Raw genomic sequence first — 15,269 nt, forward strand, 5'->3', positions numbered from 1 at the left:
TTTTTTGTTGTTGCCGATGTTTTGGTGTTAAAACTGGCAGATGCATGGGTCATTGGCTGCAGAGGCCCATCATTAGAAGTGTTCGGTGCACCACGAGTTCACTTACACTTATACTCCACCCAGCATTAAAGTCTGATATTAGTTCCATCGCAATTTGCTACCTGTCCTGTTTTACCAGCCCAGCTTACGATGTTTGGCATCTGTAATGAGGGGTGGCCACCCAACCACACATCTGGACATGGTTTCACCTTGGTTTTTCCACATGTTAAAGACACTCCTTGAACACCCAACAAGTCTTGCAGTTTCCAAAATGCTCATGACGAGCCTCCAGGCCGTCACAATCTGCCCTTGGTCAAACCCAGACACATCGCACGCATGCCCATTCCACAAACAGACAGCTGGTCATAATGCTCTGGCTGATCAATGTATAATGCTGCTTCCTTCATTTGAATTTACGTTATTAGTATGTGGACATTTTCTTACCTTCATAATTTAACAAATTATATACATTACTTAATACAACAATTCCACAACCAACAAAGAACAACAAGCATAAGACGAGGCTGAAGAAAAATACAGAAAAGTGCGGTAAGCGGGGTCCAGTGCACAACAGGCATATGTTAGATTGTATATCGCACCTTTCTTCAAACTCAAGGTACCTCTTGATGGATTCTGGCTCCAGCACAATGCCCCTGCAGTGGCACTGGTGCACCTTCTGTGGCAAACAGAAGCTCACTTCTATCCAATTGTTGATGCGGATCTGTACCAGCCCTGTCGTGCTCAAGTCCTCGTACACAGAGCGCAACTTGCGAGCTAGAGCAGAGCGTTGCACTATCAGCTCGAAGGGACACTCAGTATCGTCCAAATGGCTCCCACGATCTCGATCCTCCTCCGGCCTATAAATATACAGTACAGTATCGACCAACAGTAAAAAATGTAGTAAGTGTTATAACAGGATTCGCAACACATAAGAATATAAAAAATGTAAACAGGATTCGCAACACATAAGAACATAAAAAATGTAAACAAGTAGAATCATTGTGAAGATACTGAATTATTTTTGAACGAACTCTCCTGGAAAAAAGACGGAAGAATTAAAGGGATCGGTAGAAGAAAGGGCTTACCAAAAACAGTATATTTTGTGTTATTGTAAGTTATATGTTCTGTGGAATTAAAAGACAAGAACATAAATACAAAAAGCCGAAAGAATTTATATCTACATCTATATTCTGCTTACTTCTGTGAAGTGCATGGCAGAGGCTACGACCCATTTTACCAATTATTACGGTTTCTTCCCATTCCATTTACGTATGAAGCACAGGAAAAATAACTGACTGAGTGCCTTTGTGCATACAGTAATTATTCTAATCTTATCCTCACGGTCTCTAGCTGAGCAATACGTAGGGGGTATATTCCTAGAGTCATCATTTAAAGCCGGTTCTTGAAACTTTGTTAGTAGACTGTCACAGGATAGTTTACATCCATCTTCAAAAGTCTTCCAGTTCAGTTCCCTCAGTATCTCTGTGATTCACTGCCATGGATCAAACAAAGCTGTGACCTTCTCTGTGCATGTTCAACGTTCCTGTTAGTCTTATTTGGTATGGGTCCCACACATTCGAGCAATATTCTAGAACTGGTAACACAAGTGATTTGTAAGCTATCTCCTTTGTAGACTGAATGTATTTCCCCAGTATTCTACCAATAAACTAACATCTACTACCTACTTTACCCTTGACTGAGCCTATGTGATCATTCCTTTTCATATTCCTAAAAAGTGTCACATCCAGGCATTTTTATGGGTTGGCTGATTCTAACAGCAACTTTATTGATTTTATAATCACAGGATACCATGATGTTGTTGTTGTTGTTGTTGTTGTTTTCCATTTTGTGCAGTGCACAATTTTAAAGTAAATTGCCTATCTTAGCATCACTTTGAAATCTTATCAAGATCGGACTGAAAATTTATGTCACTTCTTTCAGACAATACTTCATTATAAATAACCATGTCATCTGCCGGAAGCCTGAGGTTGCTATTGTCTGCAAGGTCATTAATATACAACACGAACATACCAACACACTTCCACACCTAAAGTTCCTTCTCAATCTGTTGATGACTGTCCATCTGAGATAACATGCTGTGTCCTCCCCACCAAAAAGGAGACAGCGCTCTCTAATCTTACATATGAAACTATTAGGTCCCAGCATGTGGTGCATTCAGGAACACAACCGATAATGTGATTAGGCTAGTAAATACTACACTGAGGGTCCGCAATTTCTACTGCCGATCCCTTCAATTATCAGGTGTGGTGTCACAAGGCTTAGGCCTGTCACACCCCTCATTAAATCGACCAAGACTTATACGAAAAATTGTAAGAATAGTTAGTATTACTATGTTCTTATGTTTGTCTTTTTGGGTTTTCAGAAATACTGTGTGAAGAAAGTTTATTTATGTTGCAGATAATGTGGAAGATGTTGCCCAACGATCACCACGATAGTTTGACGTAGCGGCAAGTGGGCAAGGAATAAAACGAATGCTGCAAACTGCCGTGAGCCACGGAAGAGCCTGGGCCGCAAGGGTGTCGAGCTTCCTAGGTCGTTGTTGGACAACGTCAAAGGAAGAGATATTCTTTTCTCTCTTTGTAAACAGATCAATCGAGTCTTGAAAGATTCTTGTAAAATGTTTAGGCGGGTGACACATTAGGTGGGACCCGATGACTGTAATACTTACACAGTTATTAAAAAGGTGTTAAACGGCAAAAGCAATAGTTCATCATTTATACAGATAAAAAGTAGTAAAGATATAGGAAAGGAAGAGTTGCAGCGTCAGAACGAAAAATGATACATCGCTCAGCAATGAAGGAGGATGTAAACCGCGGGCGTTACGAGGTGAAAACAAACCAATTGATGAAGCAGTAAGTCTGTAATTAAGCATAAAGCCACGTAAACTGCACAGGTAAGTAGAAATCATAATAGACTACAGTTCAAAATGTAGTGGAAGAATCACCACTGGAAAAAAAAACACCCTATCTATCAATTCTGGACACCGAGATACATTAACAAACGTTCATCTATCCACCAACATTTATATTTCCTTTAGTTTCCCTGAGAACGTAAAGGCAAATACTGTGGTGCAAAAGAGTCAAAACTGAAATTGGGGGGAGGGGGGGGGGGGGGGGGGGGGGGGAGTTAGAGAGATATTATATGCATGGTCAGTTTGTTGCCATATTTTCCAATGAGATAAAACAGGAAGGGCCTTCAAAAAGTAAGTTACCCATTTGGTCCCACACTAAGGGTTGGGTTGTTTTGGGGAAGGAGACCAGACAGCGAGGTCATCGGTCTCATCAGATTAGGGAAGAATGGGGAAGGAAGTCGGCCGTGCCATTTCAGAGGAACCATCCCAGTGCATTTGTCTGGAGTCCCACACTAAGGCCACTGTGCAAGAAGAATGGTGACTGAAGGTGTTACCATTAATTTTCATATACCGATCACCCATTGCCCACTCTCCCTCTGTAATAGAAGGTGGATATATGAAAGAGTGGTGCATTGTCAAAAGAGAGTACATGCTCAAGGTTCCCTACTTACACAGTTCTGCTGCACTATGGTTAACAGGTGGACTACAATGTGCAAATTAAATGGCTTGGCACTGGGAAACATACTCCCACGTACAGAGCACAGTACAATTCTTACCGGCAAAATGCCTAAATTGCACACAGACCCATGGGGAAATTCTGGCAGTCTGTAGACCAAATCCAATGTCATGTTCATCCATAGTGAAACAGCACTAACAATTTAACAGAGGCTGCACATGCACGAGTGATGCTGATCAGAAAGTAAAATCGTCAACTTCGACCACAGATAACAATGCTGATGCAACTGAGGAATCGATTTGAAGCGACTGCAGATTTTCTGATGACGGGGACGTTCACACAGCGGTTCTCAAATGTCTTCTATCGTCGAGGAACTGAATGACTAGTAGAACTTCCTGGCTATGTTGAAAAATACGTGTATCTGCATTATCTTGAAGTGAAGTACAGCATTTAGTGGAAGTTACTTGGCCTGTCATAATAATGTGCTACTTCCATTTTGAAGTCCCTCATAATTGCAGAACTGAACAAGTCCATATCATGATGAGAGGTCACAATTATGATCCACAGAACCTGGGAAAATAACACATCACAACAAGAATTATAGTTCTTCTTGTGGCACCACAACTGCTGCTTTCACCAGCTCATAACCAAACTGTCCATTTCCAATCTCGGGATACACAACAACCCAGTACCCTCTATAACTAAGATTTCATATTCAGATTTGTTGACTTTGTCAACCTACAAGCAAACTGTCACCTTCCAATCTAATCTAGACCTCAGACTACGCTACAGATCAGTCTGTCATCTTAAGCTACATTCACTCACAAACCTAACACAGATGCAAATTAAATATATTCAGTGAGCTGTTCTATCTCTATAATAAGTTCGTTAGTTTTCATATCCCATGGATCATCTTAAATTCACATCACAAATTAATTAATATGTATGGTTACATGCTGAACATTCCTAAGAAACGGTGGGGAGAGGGGAGAAGAAGAAGAAAAAAACATGTGAGTTAGTAGTTCTTATCCACCAACTTTTACTCAACACAATAATATAAATTCTTCTACAGAACAGAAGAAGTTGACAAGGAGAACCTTTCTCTGTTTGTTTCCCTACTGTGCAGTACTGTGCACCCCTTTATGTGCTTAAGACAACATTAATGTAGAGTAATGAATGTCGTTTTTCCTTCTAGTATTGTAATTCTGTACATCACTGTTCGTTTTGAACTGTAAGGATTATTTACAACAAATTTCATAACAGAATAAATATATTGTGAAGCAATAGGCAGTCCCCAACTCAAACAGACATCTACAATACGGTCATTGGTGAGCACAATTTTGAGCAATGAAGACTTTCTTTCCTAAAGATAAATTACCCCAAAACATTATTCCATATGACATCACTGATCGAAAATTTGTGCAATATATCAACTTACTGATTTGTCTCTCTGCAAGATTTGCAATGATTCAAAGTGCAAATGTGGCTGAACTAAGTTGGTTTATGGGTTCCAAAATGAGCTTTTTATAGTTTAAATTCTAGTTGGACACCTAAGAATTTTGAAGTTTTTCCTCCATATTTATTATTTTGTCACCTTGCGTTACACTTATTACTGATGTAGTACCCCTAAATATGCAGAGAAGAATACACTGTCTTTTTAAAGCGGAGAGTGACACCATCTGCAAAAAACCAATGATACTTTTAAGAACTCTGTTAACCATTTCTTCTGCTTCTTTGGCTTGATTACAATACTGATGCCATCTGCAATTCTGCTTGTTGTGTACTGGACAGAAGAACATTTACATATTTGAGAAACAACAGTGGACCTGAGATTGAGCCTTGGGGAACCCGATATGTGGTTCCTTCCCAGTCAGAATTACGTCCCCTGACTACACTGGGTGAAGTACTAACTACAACTCTCTGTGTTCTTCATGTTAGATGTGATGTTATCCATTGGTTGACTACAGCATCAAAACTATAAAACTTGAATTTATCTAGGAGACGACGCTGATTAAATGTCAAATGCCTTAGATAGGTCACAGAGAACACCAACCGGCACTATTTTATTATTTAATGCTTGTAAAATCTGGCAAGTGTGCTTGTAAATGGCATGAGGCATGAATAGCCTATGAGAAATGTCTAATTTGTGGGACACAGAACCCAGTAGCTGCTCTACAGCATGATTCATTGCTAAATCACAGAGGCTATTTGGTTCCTCACACCCTTTAACTCCAAAGCTGAGAACTTGACCAACAACGCATCCTTGCATCCAGACATCCTGGATTTAACCTCTGCAAATACCTCCCCCCCCCCCCCCCCCAAATAGGGTGATTTTGCTAAATGGGGACAAAAGGCAAATAACAATCCCTATGAGGATAAGAAGTAAAAAAGGTCATACGGGCATATGGCAGGAAATGCGTCCCAAGGCAGGTACACCCACTTGAAGGTGGAGATAGAAGATCTCTGACAGTGATCCCACTAGCAGAACCACGCAGGTGGTGTGCCAGCATGGGGTAAGCCAGACAACAGTGTGGAAAATTCTCCACAAGAATTGCCACTATCCACATCACTTACAATGCCTGTGCACCTTATTAACTACGGATCTGCCTCCACAGTAAAAGTTTTGCCACTGGTTTGTCGCGTAAACTATCACGGTGTTGGCATTTCTGTCATCCATGCTGCTCACAGATGAGGCTACTTTTACAAGGAACAGTACTGACAACCTTAACAACACTCAATCCGCACAGTATTATGGCCGTGAACCATCACCACCAGTTCAGCCTTCATGTGTGGACAGAGATCATTGGTGAGTACCTCGTGGGACCAGTTGTCCTTTCACAACATCCCACAGGCAAGATGTATCTGTACTTCTTGTGGCAGACGCCGCCTCCCAAGGGGAACACGTGCCTCTGGTGGTAAGAAGGGTAATGTGGCTATTACGTGATAGTGACCCAGCTCACTGCCCTCTTGAATGTATGGCTAAAAAACTAGTACAGAGAAAATGTTCCCATTTGCCTGGTGTGTTTTCATGTGTGCTTTCAATCACTGAAACCTAACCTACACTGTCAAAGATCTTTTACATCCAACTCTTAAGTGACAGTACCTTCCTTGGAACATATCCCCAGCCTTCCAGTACATGTTGCATACCTATGAAGTTCGATTTACTGATGCAATAGCTACAACTTAACAATATTAATACAACAGCTTGCTTGACAAAAGATCCATACCCAAAGACTGGAAAGTTGCACAGGGCACACTAATATTCAAGAAAGGCAATAAGAGCAATCCACTAAATTATAGGCCCATATCATTAATGCCAATATGCAGCAGGATTTTGGAACGTACACTATGTGATAAAAAGTATCCTGACACCGCCAAAACGATGTGTTTTTCATATTAGGTGCACTGTGCTGCCACCTACTGCCAGGTACTCCATATCATTGAGCTCAGTAGTCATTAGACATCGTGAGAGAGCAGAATGGGGTGTTCTGCAAAACTTACGGACTTCCAACATGGTCAGGTGATTGGGTGTCACTTGTGTCATATGTCTATACACGAGATTTCCTCACTCCTAAATATCACTAGGTCCACTGTTCCAGATGTAACAATGAAGTGGAAAGGTGAAGGGACACGTACAGGACAAAAGTGTACAGGCCGACCTCGTCTGTGTCTGTTGACTGACAGAGACTGCCGACAGTTGAAGAGGGTCAAAATGTGTAATAGGCAGACATCTATCCAGACCACCACATAGGAATTCCAAACTGCATCAGGATCCACTGCAAGTACTATGATGGTTATGAGGGAGGTGACAAAACTTGGATTTCATGGTCGAGCGGCTGCTCATAAGCTACACATCATGCCAGTAAATGCCAAACAACGCCTCGCTGCCAGCCGAGGAGGCCGAGAGGTTTTAGGTGTTACAGTCCGGAACCGCGCGACCGCTACAGTCGCAGGTCCGAATCCTGCCTCGGGCATGGATGTGTGTGATGTCCTTAGGTTAGTTAGGTTTAAGTAGTTCTAAGTCTAGGGGACTGATGAGCTCAGAAGTTAAGTCGCATAGTGCTCAGAGCCATTTGAACGCCTCGCTTGGTGTGAGGAGCATAAACATTGGATGATTGAACAGTGGAAAAACATTGTGTGGAGTGATGAAACATGGTACACAATGTGGCAATCCGAGGGCAGGGTGTGGAAATGGCGAAAGCTCAGTGAATGTTATCTGCCAGCGTGTGTAGTGCCAACAGTAAAATTCGGAGGAGGAGGAGGAGGAGGAGGAGGAGGAGGAGGAGGAGGAGGAGGTGGTGGTGGTGGTGGTGGTGTGGTGTGATGGTGTTTTTCACGGAGGGAGCTTACACCCCTTGTTTTGCGTGGCACTATCACAGCACAGGCCTACATTGATGTTTGAAGCACCTTCTTGCTTCCTACTATTGAAGAGAAATTCGGGGACGGTGCTTGCATCTTTTAACACAATCAAGCACCTGTTCATAATGCACGGTCTGTGGCGGAGTGGTTACATGACAATAACATCCCTGTAATGGACTGGCCTGCACAGAGTCCTGACCTGAATCCTATAGAACACCTTTAGGATATTTTGGAACGCCGACTTTGTGCAAGGCCTCACTGTCCGACATCGATACCTCTCTTCGGTGCACCACTCCATGAAGAATGGGCTGCCAGTCCCCAAGGAAGTTTGCAGCACCTGATTGCCTGTGAGAGAGGAAGCTGTCATCAAGGCTAAGGGTGGGTGAACACCATACTGAATTCCAGCATTATCGATGGAGGGTGTCAAGAACTTGTAAGTCATTTTCAGCCAGGTGTCCGGATACTTTTGATCAAATAGCGTATACTGTGTTCGAACATTACAAATTACCTCAAAGAGAAAGAGTCTTTTGACACTAAGTCAACACGGATTTAGAAAACACTGTTATTGTGAAACACAACTAGCTCTTTACTCGCACAAAGTGATGAGTGTTACTGACAAGGGATTTAGGCCGATTCCGTATTTCTAGATTTCCACAAGGCTTTTGACACCATACCTCACAAGTGTTTTGCAATCAAATTGTCTGCTTATGAAATACTGTCTCAGTTATGCGACTGGATTCGTGATTTCCTGTCAGGCATATATCACAGTTCGTAGTAACTCACAGAAAGTCATCGAACAAAACTTAAGTGATTTCTGGCAGTCCACAAGGTTTTTGTTATAGGCCCTCTGTTGTTCTTTATCTATATAATCGATTTAGAAGACAATCTTAAGCTAATTGCGGATGATGCTGCCACTTATCGCCTAGTAAAGTAATCAGAAAAATAATTGTAAAACAATTCAGATATCTGTATGGTATGAAAACTGGCAATTGACTCTAAATAATGAAAAGTGTGAGGTCAACCACATGAGTGCTAAAAGGGATCCACTAAACTTCATTTACGAGAAATATCAATCAAATCCAAAGGCCATAATTTCAACTAAATACCTACGAATTACAATTACGAACAACTTAAACTGGAAAGAACATGTAGAAAATGTTGTGGGGAAGGTACACCGAAGACTTCACTTCACTGGCAGAACGCTTAGGAGATGAAACAGATCTACTAAAGAGACTGCCTACACTATGCTTGTCCATCCTCTTTTAGAGTACTGCTGGGTGGTGTGGGATCCTTAACAGAGAGGATTAACAGAGTACACCGAGAAAATTCAAAGAAGGGCAGCATGTTCTATATTATTGAGAAACAGGGGAGGAGTGTCACAGATATGATACAGAAATTGGGATGAATATCATTAAAACAAAGGCATTTCTCATGGCAGGATCTTCTCACAAAATTTATATCACCAACTTTTTCCTCCGAATGCGAAAATATTTTGTTGATAATGACCTACATGGGGGAAGTGTGCATTATAATAAAATAAGGGAAATCAGAGCTCACATGGAAACATATAGATGTATGTTTTTTTCCGTGTGCTGTTCGAGAGTGGAGTTATAGAGGATTAGTGTGAAGGCTGTTCGATGAACCCTCTGCCAGGCACTTCAGTATAATTTGCAGAATAGGCAAATAGATGTAGACTTATGGAGTGACCCTCATAGGCGGGTATCTCTCACCCTGGAGCTAAGTGACTTGCTCTTCCTTTCAACCTTCCCCAAGGAAGAAATTAGTACTTGCAAATGATAGATAGAGTGTAACTTTTATATGTGTGCATCAGTATTCTACACATTTAGCATCCTGAAGGTGGGTACTGGTCAGAAATTCTGCCTTGTGTGTTAAAACCAAAGAATAGTGTCGATAGGTTCTGTGCTTACACTGCTGGTTATTAAAATTAAAAGCTGTTGGCAAAAGTCAATATTGACACCAGAACTTGTTGCTCAAAACAGAGGGAGGACTAGACATAAGAAGAAACATCTTCTACTTATGACAACTCATCACCAAAAACATTTAACTAAAAGAAACAATTTTATATACTGCTATATTTTTTATTCTTGCAAAGTATTTGTGGAGATGTTACTTTCTAGATAATATTACTACCATTTATTACCATCTATTAATAAACATTCTCCACTCCTTATTGGACTATTAACATAAATCTTACAATATAATACTATATCCAGTAATGAGGGAGGATCAGAAAGCAATGCACAATAACTTTTTCCCCCTAGTATTGCAGCTGAAATGTTGAAATTTGATGATTATATAGTTTAAAGTTTGCACTACAGAAGGAATTTTGTTTTCATGATCAATGAGAGTAGCTTGAACTACGAAACAAACATGGTGCGAAGAACAGCAAAGAGTAGTTCGATATTTGTGGATCAAAGGTCATAAACCGAATGCAAATCACAGGGACATGTGTGGCCTGTATGGGGATGACTGTATAGACTGTAGCAATCTCTCCAGGTGGTGTTCATTCTTTAGCACTGTGTGAATCTTAGGGATTCACCACACTCCGGGCAGCCGGGAACAGCTGCAGCCCTGCAGAATGTTGGAGCTACTAAGGCAGAAATTTTGAACTGTGAATCTTACCACAGCAGTTCATTGTTCTTTATGGTGTGGCGTATGATATTGTTCATGACACGTGGAAATTTCGTGAAGTTAGTGCTCATAGGTGTCTAAGAACCTGACAGACAACCACAAGGGCCAGCGAACGATGACAGGATTGGGTCATTTAAAACATTACACTGCAGAAGAGCATGGCTTTCTGAAAGGAGACGAGTCATCGGCATACCACTACACTCCCAAAACCAAGCAGGTCTCATTGGAGTGGAAACATGATGGTTCCCCAGTATGAAAAAATTCAAGGTGACTCAAACAGCCAAGAAAGTTCTTGTGACAAGTGTTCTGGGATATGCATGGTGTGTTATTGATGAACTTGGCTGAGCATACAAGCAGTGTGAATGCTAGAGCCTACATTAAAACTTTGGTTAAATTGAGTTGTGCCCTTCGTGACAAACACCACAACTTTAATGTTGACGGTGTCAAAAGTCTTCATGACAAAACTCGCCTCCCAAGCTGCTGTTTTTGTTCATGCGAAAATCATCAAATTTGGGTGGGAGATGCTCCAGGATTCACCTTACAATCCGGATCTTGCACCATTAGACTTTCATCTGAGAATGAAAGTGATTAGTCTCATGGAACAAACTTTACACATAATTTCAAACTTTTATGAAACATTTTCTCACTGATGACTGCCACAAAATGAAGAAAGGAGAAAAAGGTTATTGTTCACTACTTTAGGCTGTAAAACTGCCGCACAATGCATGCCGTTTTAATTTATTACATCTGTATTACTAGATTCATGGCACATTTTGAGTACAATATTCAGATATATCACTGAAGGCACCAGAAAAATTACATCGCTGTATGACACTTAGTTCAGGAGATATGACTTCAAATACTAAGATGTGTGGAAAAACTGCTACATCATATATGATGTTTTAATTTATTATTTCTTTACTACTAATTCTATTGACAACACATTTCACAGACAGTAGCCTCATATAACAGTGGATGTACCAGCAAAATTATATCATTGTACAGTACACTGTTCACAAGACACATAATCAAAAACAATAAGCTGCATAAAAATGACACTGTAGGGTGAAATTCGCTAGACATACAGATCAAATATATGTACAAATATGCGTGATGTTATATATCTGATGTGTGTAGGTGGGCAAGGCCATGGGTAAACAGCTCACCCCAAAAACCTAGAATGATTTCAATTACAGTTGGTACACATATTAGTTACAATCAGGAAAGTAATACTGTAGGTGTAAGAACCACCATCCTCCTACTGGATTGAGTGTGGTAATGTGGAGGAAGAAGGGATGAGAAAACACACAGTGGGGGGGGGGGGGGGGGGGGGGAGACAAGCACAGGTGGGATGAGGAGATGATGGACAGAGGTAGGGGAGGGGGAATGTACAGAGGGGGAGGGGGGGAGAGGAGGAGGCGGACAGAGATGGGGAGGAAGAGATAGGCAGAGAGAGGGGAGAGGAGATGAACAGACAGAGGGGGAGGAAGAGATGGACAGAAAGATGGAGGAGGAGGAGGAGGAGATAGACACAGAGGGGGGAGGAGCAAACAGAGAGAGGAGGGAAGAGAAGATGTACAGAGAGCTGGGGGGCCAGAGAGGATGTGAAGATGGACTATTGGAAGACTGGATAAAATACATACCTGGGCAACACCAGGTAATCAACTAGCACACAATATAATATAAATACCGTACATCATCAAAACATTGGAAAACCTCATTACTCACTTAAATTATGAAAATCTTCATTACACATTTAAATTAGAAAAGAGCTTCATTACTCATAATTTTACAACACTATCTGGTTAAGCTACACGATCTAGTCTCTCTGCATGAACACTTGGCAACATCAGTAGGGCTACCAAAAAATTCACAAACTGAATATACAAGTTGCAGTCCTGAATTTTTGTTCTGAACATCACATGTTTTCTACTGTGACACATAATAAACATCTTCACTTGCGTGTTTGTTCCTTGTAAACTGTGAATCCTGGCATGAAAAAAAAGTTTCACAAACATGGGAATGAGTTACAGAAAACATTAATAGTGAGAAAACGCTAATGTTAAGTATCTGTCTACCATTTACAACAAATAAAAGCTTAGCTGTTCAAATGATGTTAATTAAAACTTCAGTTTTCCTCCGTTTTAAATATATACACCAAGGAAAGAACACTTTATGCATCCCACAGTAAAACTATTGTCCTTTTCAGCCCCTTATTCAGCATCTGTTTCTCTACTATTGTTTGCATTTATAAATGTATACAGATTTTTTTTTTTGCAATACATCTTTCTGAAAGAACGACCACTATAAAAATTACCAGACATCAGTGGTTACGTTTTGGACTCCCCTTGCATTTTTCAATATGGTACAGATGTAAACATTGGGCTTTGCTACCAGTCAGATTGTTACCACAACCATATTTTCTGATTTCACATTCACTGGCTTTACCAACTCTTAACCAAATTGTCACCCACCAACCTAATCTAGGCGTCAAGCTGTGCTATGTATTAGTCTGCCACTACAACCAAGATTTCAGAGGGAGTCTAATATGTAACTTCTGCCCCTTTAGTAATGACAGGTACGCAATCCCTACAATAAACAATAAGACCAATGTACAATGGGTGTAAAATTGATGTGGCAGGAAAAGACACCGATCAGAGATTCACGAGGATTAAGGTTTCTTCAAAAATGGTGCTGCTGAACACCTATCTAATACTAGTTAAACACATCTATACATGTTTATGTACCTGTATATATGAGTTCTCTTTTTATCTGTAGGAAGTTTACAAACCTTATACCATTGTAAAAGTATTTCTCGATGAATCAATTGCTACGCAACACCACTATCCAAGAAACAAGATAATTTTCTGCACGTACAATATCAAATATTGTAATAGCAATTTATGTTTGACTATAATAAGTGCTCTTAAAATGTAATGAGAATGACCATTACAAATCCACTGAAGTCAAAAACAACTGTTCTTCATGGTAGTTGCAAAATAGAAGAATCAAAGCAAGAGACAGTCCTATCATTGCAGTGCCCGACCTGATACAGCTTCACAGTGTTTCTTTGCTAAACATACAAATTATTATTATTATTATTTTACAGCTGACAACACATACCTGGAGGCTACTTCATCATGAGCTGTGACCATTATTCTATTTTCCTGGCTAACATATCCACAACGCTTTTCTTCATGTCTTAACGCCACACCTAACCTTTTGCTGAGATCGTAATAACACTTCACAATTGAGTGGCTAGCAGTTGCTCGCAGTGCAAAAACGATATTTATCAATATAACCGAAGAATTATCTCTTTTTCCACCGTGTACTGACGGCATCAAAGTAGGGTGTCCGACAAAACGCACATCGTTCACTTTGAGTTCAAATTTTCTCTCACATAACTCAGGTTTTACAGCGAACAGCGTTGATAGTACTTCATCTGAAAAACCTGTCAGCCGTCCTTTGGAAATGTTGGAAGTCTGAGGAGGTGGACTCTGAAGCAAATCTTCAGTCACAACGAGTGCATAGGGATTTTTTCGGCGTTTCTGGTGTCCAGACTCGGTGCGCAAGTCATTTGCATAAGGATACCGAAATAGTAAGCGGTCACCTTTACTATCGCTCTTCACAAGAATGACACTTAATGGATCTGGTTCCATCCTCTCTCGGCCTTTACGAAACCGAGAAGCCTACACCAACCTACATCGGCGTTCGGTATGTACAAAGCTTTACTGCAGTACGAGGCATTGATTGATCTCCTTGCACCAGAATCAGATACAATTCCTGTACTTATTTTGAGAAAACACCACACTCCATTATTCAACCTAAACATCAGTGTGTTACTCGGATATGTAAACACATATCTCGTCCCTCTCTTGACGTTTCTGAAACTAACAAACAAAATTCGTGCGCCAAGGATATTATACACAGCCATAGATATCTAACTTTATAGCACAGTCAACTTTAATTCCGGTTTTTTTTTTTTTTTTTTTTTGTCCAATAGCAGAACGACGCAAAGTATCAATTTAATTAAAAATGATCGACTTTGTTGCGTTAATGTACTTTCATTTTCCCTTTTACAACACAAGGAATTTATTAAACTTATTCTTGAAACATTTCATATTCAAATGACATTTGAAATATATCGTTTGGAGTGTTATTTCTTAGCTCAATTACTACATTTTTTCCTTACGAAATTCCCCAATATAGCTTGTAGTCTATAACAACAACGTTTATCTTCTATAGTGGCGCACAGAAGATTATTTACTCGAGAGAACTTGTCAATTCAGTGCCTAGCTACATTACCTTCACCTGCAACCCATCATAATACGAATCACTAACATGGGCAACGTGCCAATGCAGGTTACGCACCTCACGTTATTGATTAAGGCCAACCGCACACGGCTCAACTTATTACATGCAGTCATCCAGTATTTAGGGTGGTCCTATAACTTTGCATAAGTGAAATTAAGTTGCTACACGATAATGCCACTATATTATCAAATCCACTTTTACATAACATAATGAGCTCAATATAAAATACTGTATTTAACTAAGTTTGACTGGTATTGTTCCGCACATTGCACAAATGATACCCTCCACCTCCACTCTCACCCCAAATTGATCAAGAGAAATGTTATCAGTAAGCCTTGGAAATCAGAATACTGTGAA

At 40.4% G+C, this 15,269-nt stretch overlaps 1 protein-coding gene across 2 annotated transcripts in view; it reads right to left on the reverse strand.

Moving 5' to 3' along the window:
• Positions 1-14,496, reverse strand: part of LOC124550963 (GATOR complex protein NPRL3) — a 109,682-nt gene extending 95,186 nt beyond the window's left edge. Inside the window, exons 1-2 of one of the 2 annotated variants that reach the window (XM_047125779.1) lie at positions 13,722-14,496; positions 660-896 (exon numbers count right to left, since the gene is read on the reverse strand). In XM_047125779.1, the coding sequence (XP_046981735.1) occupies positions 660-896; positions 13,722-14,257 (773 nt within the window). In that variant the 5' untranslated portion in view covers positions 14,258-14,496. Of the gene's footprint in view, positions 1-638; positions 897-13,721 lie in introns of both variants that reach the window. The other variant, XM_047125778.1, reaches the window with a different exon arrangement.
• Positions 14,497-15,269: the final 773 nt, after the last annotated feature.

Source organism: Schistocerca americana, chromosome 9 (genome assembly GCF_021461395.2).
Source record: "Schistocerca americana isolate TAMUIC-IGC-003095 chromosome 9, iqSchAmer2.1, whole genome shotgun sequence".
NCBI classification, from domain to species: Eukaryota; Metazoa; Arthropoda; class Insecta; order Orthoptera; family Acrididae; genus Schistocerca; species Schistocerca americana.